The 9,864-nt window shown below is 27.3% G+C and overlaps 1 protein-coding gene across 1 annotated transcript; it reads right to left on the bottom strand.

Annotated features, from left to right (window-relative positions):
• Positions 1-495: 495 nt before the first annotated feature.
• On the bottom strand, positions 496-9,088 carry LOC108985388 (1-acyl-sn-glycerol-3-phosphate acyltransferase PLS1-like). Its single transcript, XM_035690213.1, has 11 exons — positions 8,967-9,088; positions 8,376-8,498; positions 7,773-7,815; positions 7,127-7,200; positions 6,534-6,593; positions 5,209-5,286; positions 4,928-5,086; positions 4,460-4,585; positions 4,034-4,126; positions 1,410-1,499; positions 496-789 (listed from the first exon to the last, which is right to left on the bottom strand). The coding sequence occupies exons 1-11, from the start codon at positions 9,045-9,047 to the stop codon at positions 577-579; spliced, it is 1,140 nt and encodes a 379-aa protein (XP_035546106.1). The 5' UTR covers positions 9,048-9,088; the 3' UTR covers positions 496-576.
• Positions 9,089-9,864: the final 776 nt, after the last annotated feature.

Raw genomic sequence — 9,864 nt, 5'->3', positions numbered from 1 at the left:
TGTTAAATTAATAAAACTCATTCCTTCAGAACAAAAAAGAAAACAGAAGGTTTATATCCAAATTCGTCTCCTCTATCACGATCAGGTTGTCTAAGCAAATTAACAAAAAAATCAATTCGATCTGTGATTTGATGATTTTGGGTTTTCTGGGTTATGTTTTGGCTAGCTGGCTAGCCTTCTTCTCACTCCATACTTCGGATATAATTACAAAACCATGATCATTAACTGAACCTCACGGGTTTCTTTGATCGCTCCAGCTTAAAACTATTTTATGTATCCTATTTATCATTAATTTAACGTAGGATATTGTGTATATATATATATATATATATATATAATATACATAATTAATTGTTCAAAGCATGCATAAATTAAGGAAATCCATATTATTTCAACAAGATGCAGGGAAATAGTATACACTAGATCATGTAGCATGCATGCATGCCCCCATCTATATATATATATATATATATATATATATATAACATCATCATCATCATCATCATATGGTTTACGGGCATGCGTGCATGTGGTGTGGTATTATATAGCAAAGATTATTATTCTTAGTTCAATTAATTAATTAATATTTGCTTTAGCAGCAGCAGCAGCAGCAGCAATGAGAGCTCTTTTTGGCAGCTTTGTGTATGCAATGAAGATATTGCCAATGAGAACCACCATGGCCAATCCACCAGCTATAATGGCATTTCCTTTCCATGTGGATAATAGGGAAAATGCTTGACAGAATTTGTAGATCCCCACACAACACATACACAAACAAGTAATGAAGACCTGTATTATATATATTATTAACATACATCCACAAAAGAAAAAGACACAGAATTATAGATTAGCCGGGAAAAAAATAAGCAAAATAATGAATTTTTGAATTATTTTTATTCAGCAAATTCCCTATAAACATTTACGACGAGAATAGATTAATTTTGACAGTAAATAGTTATTTTCACAAATAAGCAGTTTTTTTATAGTAAAAATCCATTTATACGTTCTAAATTCAAATACAAAGTAATGCACGAACATTCGAACATTCTAGAGTAATGTTCAAACGTTATCAATAATATTTATTATGCAAAATGCATTTAGACGTTCTTCTTTAAGACAAGTAAAAGTTTGTTCGGATGTAAATAGAAATAAGTTTGAACATATTTTACAATTCTCTCTTAAAAAAAAAACAAACTAAATTTTTTGGCAACAGAAAAACGTATCGCAAAAAGTATAGTTGGAACTCTAGTTTTTTGTGACAGTTGCGAGGAACTGTCATAAAAAATCACTTTTAGTATCGATTTTTTAAAAAATTTTGTCATAAATTTAAAACCGTCACAAAAAGAAAAATCAAATTAATTGTTGTGGCATATGTGGAAGAGTATAATTTTTCTTTTGCTTTATCTTACAAGTAGTGACTTTAAGGAACGGCCTCCATCTGGAATTATTTCCTTCCCCTCAAATGTACCCTCAGCTCGGAACTCTTCCAGCATTGCATCCTGGTATCATTTCAACATGGTACAAGATCATGGCCGGGCAAATTATAAGTTAAGATTTCATGAACAATAAAGCAGGATCATGATATTTAAGAAAGTGACTAAAACTTGAGTTTTTCTCCTTTGAGAAAATACTGACAAATTATGTTAATGGTTATTACGCATTATTATTAGGAATCTAATCTAAATAATTAAATTTACCTCTTATTAATTTAAACCGAATCGTCATGACTTGTGTTATTACGTTATTGTTAGGCGAAGTGGTAATTTTACGTAATATTAAAGTAGAAGTCTTGAATTCAAATTGAATGGTGTAGCTTTCCCACACTATTCTTCTCCATCTCTCTCATCAGCCTTTTCTATTTTACTACCCCTTGTAAAATACCTATTTTTCTTTTCTTTTTTCTCTTTCCTACTCCTTTTTCCTAGTTTGGTTATAAACATAAGATCTACCTTAATGCATGCTGATAGCAACCACCTACATGTTTCACTTAAGTTGTGTTTGGATATTGAACTAAGTTGAGATGAGTTAAATTCTATATGAATAGTAGTGAATTGATCAGATGGTGAAGTGAGTTTTGTGAGGCCCACCTAAGATGAGTTTAAATGTGTTTGGATGTTAAGATGAGTTTAGATTTATTTATGAGAAATTGAAAAAGATATTAGTCTCACCAATAATTGGGAAGTTGTTGTAATGATTGAATAATTAATTTATTAAATATTTTACTAATAAATAACATAAGTTCCCTCAATGCATGTAAAAAATAATTTTCCACTACTTTTTGTATGCAAATTTTTCTTATTTGAAATTTATAAAAAATAAAATAATTATCAATAAAAAAAAATTACAGTATCATGCCCACATTTTATTCCATTATTTGTGTAAATATTTTTTAATACGTAGTACAAAAACTTTTGTTCAAGAGAAAAATTAAAAAAAAAAACTCACCTACATGTCGTCACAAAGGTTTGGGGAAGAAGAATGAAATATTGTGTGGAATCGAGAGAGAGAGAGAGAGTGATAAATTCAGCTACTTGTTCCATCATGGAACAGTATAAACCTAGACAGAGCTATGTTTAGTTGATGCACTTTGGCATGTTTGGATGCTCGAGTAGGTCTAAATCAGAGCCCGACTTAGATGATCTGAGTGCATTCAAAGATCCAAATAGTTGAACTCTTTGTCCATCCACCAAAAACCAACTGAGTTTTACCCCACTTAACATAGTTTTTTGGTGTTTCTTTTTCCTTTTTGGGATCATTTCACAATTGCTTAGTCTTTATTTCAAGTTCATGTGGAAAAGTAAATTCCCTCTATTGTAAAAATTGACAATTAAGAATATAATATAAATAATTAAATAATTTAACTATTCGCATAATCTTAAATTATTAGAGCATCCTCATGGGATTATGCAAATACAAATCCAATGAAAAATTTGGCTAATAGACGCCAAAAATAGTTTACACTGAATTATGCAACTTTAAAAGGATATGACTTTTAGCTACAGTAATTTGAAATTGATGGTTATGTTTGGTGGTCACTGTAGCGAGGCCAAATTGATTAAAAAATATTTTCATTTACTTGCTATTTCCTTTGCTTTTTCTTCAGCATCATTTCTCCATTTCTTATTTTGTTCCTTTGCTTTTCTTCTGCACCATTTATTTCGTTTCAATTTTTTTTTTTTTTTTGCCTATTATTGCTGGGTTCAATATTTTAGATTTAGGATTTTTTTTTCGGGGGAGGGGAATTTGTGCTTTGTTTTAGTGCTCCCAGGGCTCAGATTTGAGCTGGAAACAAAAAGAAAATTAATGGGTTTTTTTTTGGTAAAAATGTAATAGAAAAATGTGTTTTTTTCAATGGTGTTGTATTAAATATTTAGAATGTATTTGTTATACTCTAGAAATATTGCTCTGCACTTGTATTAATGTATTTACTATGTAGCTCTTAATTTAGAAAAAAATTAATAGAAAAAAATTGAAAAAAAAAATATTAAATTTATAATATTTTATTATTATTTTGACTAATAGAAAAATAATCCAATGAGATAATACGCTTTAAGTGGAATAACCAAATACAAAATCATATCATATTATGTAAATTTTGTATTTGCATTTGCATTATTTAATGTTAATATACTAATAATGATAGTCTTACCACTCTTCTATTATTATTTTAATGCTACTACTCTTCTATTACTTTCTTAACTATTGAGTTTGAAGGTGTGGCTATCTTTATAAGTTTAAGTTTTTGTAATAAATAGTAATTACTTTTGTGTTTTAATCTATTTAAACATGTTTACACCAGACATCATCTATATGATATTATTTGATTTGAAATATAAATGTCATTCGATTTCTGATGAACAGATGATTAGTCTATTTGAATCTTATAAATCAACTTATATCCTATGAATAATAATGTATAATATAAAGACATTCAAATAATCAAACTCTTGATACAAATGTTATAATAAAGTGAAATGTAGATGTACGCTCTCAACCCCACCGTTTATTTTATATAAAAATAAAAATTTCATACCTTTTCCACAAATCTATCTTTGCACCATTGGGCAATGTCACCGTCAGATTCTGGCAATTCTTTCATCGAATATCGTTTAATGTAAATTTTAACCTACAAATTAAGATGTGAAATGGTACCTGGGAGTAAGTCAAAGGTGACAAGTACTATTTCTATATATATATATATATATATATATATTATAAAAGTATATTTATAAGCTAATGTGAGTACTCACATTATTTTTATATGATTTTTTTGCAGATTAAACAATTCTTTTCATATATTTTATATTTGGAAAATGCTGAATTTATACAGAGATTATATTTAAATAAAGTTATAAACTGACGTAATTTGATGTAAAGTACTTTATAATATAAAAAAAAAAAAAAAAATCGCAATCCAATAATATATCCGTCTCAAGACATGCACGTTGGTAATTATTACCTCAGAAGGTTGCTTTTCAAATATTCTCACCAAGGAAGGAAGAGGATGACCTTTGGAAACAGCCAAGGTAACATCATAAACAGCTGGAACAAAGGAGCGCATATGTTTTACTGCAGCAACAAAACCCTGCATGCATGATAAAAATAACAAAATACATCTAAAAATTATATATGTATGAGTTTGCATGAAATGAATAATTAATAATAATATTCCTGTATATAATCAAAGAGTAATGCTACATGCACTCTACGCAAGTGCTGTGCAGTCGCTTTAAAAAAGAGTAGAGTCTATTATTAAAAAATTATTATTTTTTCACGTGAATCTCGTATTTATTCATTTTTTTCGAAGTGATTGCACGGCGCTTACCCCCTCGTGACTGCAACTGTCAATTCTCATAATGAAATAATTCACATGAAAATGAATGGAGTAGATCTGATCTCAAACGTATATACGATCAAATTAATGAACCTTGGTGCGAGGGACCAGGACATTTCTAGGAACAGGCAACCCTCTTGAAGCAGCAAACTCTTGAGCTACCAAAAGCTTATCTTCTGTCATTCGAGTTCCCTCAACAAACATGGTTAGCCAAAATGGCTTGGGAAAATCCTTCAGCCCCTTCAGACTTGACTGCATCCACCATTCATCCAATATAATATATATATATATATATATACACATTAAATTTCTCATGTAGTACTGCATGTTAATTTATTAATAATGATATATAACGCATGATAGATATGTCACACCTTCAAGTAGTGTTCATCTTTTTCCCAGCTTCGATCCAGAAAAATGAACTCAAAGAACCAACTTGCCCAGCCATAGATCTGCACATAGATTTACGTTTGGGTAGTGAGAATACTTGAGAAATATTGAGAATGTTTGTAAATAGTTATGAGTAGAGATTAGAGTGAGTTTGTGGGTCCCATTGAGAATATTTTGAGTTGTTTAAATGTGTGAAGTATATTGAGTTGTTGACTTTTGGGTAGGTAGTTGAAAAATGTGTGAGTCCCATAAATATAATAATGATTTTATTTTTAGTAATAAATATTATAGTGATTTTATTATAGTGATTTTTTAATATTAATAAATATTGTAGTGATTTTATTTTATGTTTATATATAATAATGATAAATATTATAATGATTTTATTTTTAATTTATATATAATAGTGATAAATATTATAATTATTTTATTTTAATATATATAATAGTGATAAATATTATAGTAATTTTATTTTTTATTTATATATTATAGTGATTTTATTTTTTATTTATATATTACAGTGATTTTATTTTTAATTTATATATAATAGTAATAAATATTATAATGATTTTATTTATATATATAATAGTAATAAATATTATAGTGATTTTATTTTTTATTTATATATTATAGTGGTTTTATTTTTTATTTATATATAATAGTGATAAATATTATAGTGATTTTATTTTTCATTTATATATAATAATGATAAATATTATAGTGATTTTATTTTTTATTTATATATTATAGTGATTTTATTTTTTATTTATATATTATATATAATAGTGATTTTATTTGTTATTTATATATAATAGTGATAAATATTATAGTAATTTTACTTTTTATTTATATATTATAGTGATTTTATTTTTTATTTATATATAATAGTGATAAATATTATTAATTTTTATTTTTATTTATATATAATAGTGATAAATATTATAGTGATTTTTTAAAAGATTTTGATACGAAGATGGTTCATTACGTTTGGCATGTGAAATATTTCTAATAGTACGAAAATACTTAAAAAGTATTGAGGTATCTAATTGGCTACCCAAATGTAGCCTTAACTCTGGTACTCTAGTACTTTAGACATGAAAATAAATATTTATTATTGAAAATTAATTATATATTATCAAGTCGTTACAAATTATTAAATCTTATTATTTAAGTTATGTGGATAAATCAATGATGTGCTCTGCATTTTGGATTTGAGAATATATATATATATATATAAGAGAATATATATATATATATATATATATATATATATATGCATGCATGCATGCATGCATGTTTGGAAACTTACCGGAAGATATTTTGAAGATTTCTTCACAACCATCAGTGCACTACGAAGGCAATCGAAGCGCTGTAATATTCAGAGCAACATGCATGTAGATTGTAGAGTTAAATAAGGGAAATTAAATCCAAGAAGATTCAAGGGGGAGGGATATATATATTGATTAATGATATAATTTACAGTTTTAGAGTGTATAAGTTTCATGTATTTCCTTTAAAAAAATGGATTAATATGAGACCTATATAATCAAAAATTATTTTTAATTAATAGTAGATCCCATCATTTCTCAAAGTGAATGCAAGCGCGAGACTTACACACCTTAAGACTGTATTTGATTTTATTCATATATATTACATTATCACGTACAAATAATATTTAAGCTTACATATTATATATTTAAGAACATATATTACACCAATTATATATATATATATATATATATGTTTGTATATATTATAATACCATTCGATCGAAGACGTACGTACGTACAAGATTAGCTCTAATTCCACTCTTTTTCGTTTCTTTTCCGATCCTGTTAAAACTTACAAACATGCAATATCGATGATTTGCCATTTGGCATGAGAATTGCACATCATGTATACCTGAGCTAGAAGCCAAACCAATAATATATCGACATCACACGTGTGATTTGGCATGAGAATTGCATGTTCTTTACCTGAAATTACCCAAACCAAAGAATTAATAGCATTTTTTTTTTCAAAAAAGGGTTTAAGATTCATGTATTATTGATTAATGATATAATTTGCAGTCTTAGAGTGTATAAGTTTCACGCACTTCCTTTAAAAAAAATGGATTAATATGAGACCTATATAATCAAAAATTATTTTTAATTAATAGTAGATCCCACCATTTCTCAAAATGAATGCAAGCGCAAGACTTATACACCTTAAGACTGTATTTGATATTACTCATATATATTACATTATCTACATGGAATATAGATAATTACTTATACTATATTACATTGATTCTTACCTTCATCTACATGCTTATACTGTATGTTTTGGAAAACATGGAATTCTGCTCTATTAATAACAGATATAATATTACAAATAATCAAATCTATATCTTTCCATCGTATTAAACTTTTAAAATAAGTGATAATTTCATATAATATCAGAGCAGATATCTAGATATTCCGCTCTATTCCTGTAAGTCAATATAGCAAGTTTACAACTAGATCATTTGATTAAAGGATCGTATATATGCAAATGCTGCATGCCTCACCCATTAATCGATAAGTATCCATATGATCTGTATATAATTGAACCTGCAAATCGAAGTTATAATTACTAAGTGTCAAAAACTGCAAAATTGAATTAATAATCCAATAACATGATCAGTACCCAAGTAGTACTACTGTTGATACATTTATGGGGAGGGTTTTAGGGAAAATCTACAAGAAAGTACTACTACTGCAAATTTTGTAGTGTTGATCATATCTCTTGAGACTTTCATTGCCATTAGATTACAGCTGAAATTTTGGGTTAAAAGTCTGGAAAACGATAAATCTACCATTAGTCTACAACTATTATATATATCACTCTATTTAAAATAAATGGTAATTATGTAAAATTAAAATTATTTTTTAATAAAGTGTCACAATTTTTGAAAAATATTGTTATGATATCAAAATTAAAAGAACTTGAATACATACTAAATTCAAATAAAATAAATCAAATTAATTATATATGACAATCCATCACATGAAGCCACACACACACACACACATATATATAGACCGCGCGCGATCAGTATTTATATGCATGCATGTGCAGATCACTATAGCTAGCCTTATATATATATATATATATATATATATATACGTACCTTGAGTCCTGACCACCAGTCCATGAGCCAAATGACGAGCAACCACAAAATTTCTGTAACAGCTCCATTGATCCTTCTGAACAAAGTCTTTGATAGAGGTCGAACAATCAGGAAGCAAGTGGCCTGAAAATTTAATATATATTTACGACGCAACGTACAACATTAATTAATATATATACACATGATGATGCATGCACACATGAGTTATATATAAAACATGATGGTCATGACCATCATGTTTTATATATAACCAGAAAACCCATGCAGCTTCATCCTTTACTTTTTATTTTTCTATGAACTGGGTACGTACGTACACATCCATTTGCGATTATATTACTAATTAAAGCATTAATTCTAATTAAATGAATTATATGTGCGTATGTGCAAAAGAACCCAAATAAATCATCTCATGTAAAAGAGAAAAAGAAAAAACATACGTCAAAAATGGAAAACAATTAGCTAAAATTAAACAAAGAACATCATGAGTAGTAATTAAGTACTACATGATAGCTAGCTAGCTAGGCAAGCAAATTAAAAATAATTAAAAAAAAAAAACTGTATATTTTGTGTAAGTAAAATATATATATATACTTGGATAAGATTAACGAGGATGCCTGTGCAGATGAATGCGATGCCAAATGGAAGGCAACTGGCTGTTTTTTTGGCGTCCATGCATGAATGGATATATGGCCTTGCTGATCACAGTCATTCACATATTATATATAGATGATCGATGGAGATCAATCTGCTGTAAAAATATTATTTATACTACTGATCTTCTTGAGCTACCAATTAATTAAGCATGCAGCATTAATTAATCCGACCACAAATTAACTGTTGATATTAATTAAATTACGGCTTCTGAACACACGATCAAGTACGCATCATGTATATATACAGTATGTACTGCCAAAATTAAGTTCTAACCTTCAAGAATATTAGTCATGATTATATAGAGCCAGCTTGGGCTTGATCTATCTATCTAGCTAATTTAAAAGCAACTATTACCCTATTCTTTTTTAATAATTTCCTTATAAAATTAGCCCCTAATTAATCTGGTTAATATATATCATATATATGCACTTTAATTAAGGGCAATTGGTTTATAGAATGATTAATATTGTTAATTAATCATCGATTGGCTATATATATATATATATATATATATATATGATCTCTCGTGACCTCTTAAAATATGAGTACCGGCTAAACTTAATCCTCCTCTTAATAAATGAGACGCAACAAATATATTGTCATAAAGAGATTTTATAAAAATAAATACATAAATTAATATAATTTTATATGATATATACGTTAGATCTACTTTATAATAAAATAATTTTTTAATTTAACGTATCATATACATTATAATTAAGTTATATAATTTATTTTTATGTGATTTTTTTGTGTGTATGATATTTATATTTCTTTTAAATTGTCTTTTAGCACATTTTTTGACTAATTATATATAAATAATATAGTTAGTAAA

Source organism: Juglans regia, chromosome 5, assembly GCF_001411555.2.
Source record: "Juglans regia cultivar Chandler chromosome 5, Walnut 2.0, whole genome shotgun sequence".
Classification (NCBI taxonomy): domain Eukaryota; kingdom Viridiplantae; phylum Streptophyta; class Magnoliopsida; order Fagales; family Juglandaceae; genus Juglans; species Juglans regia.
This window is presented reverse-complemented; position numbering and strand designations above follow the sequence as displayed.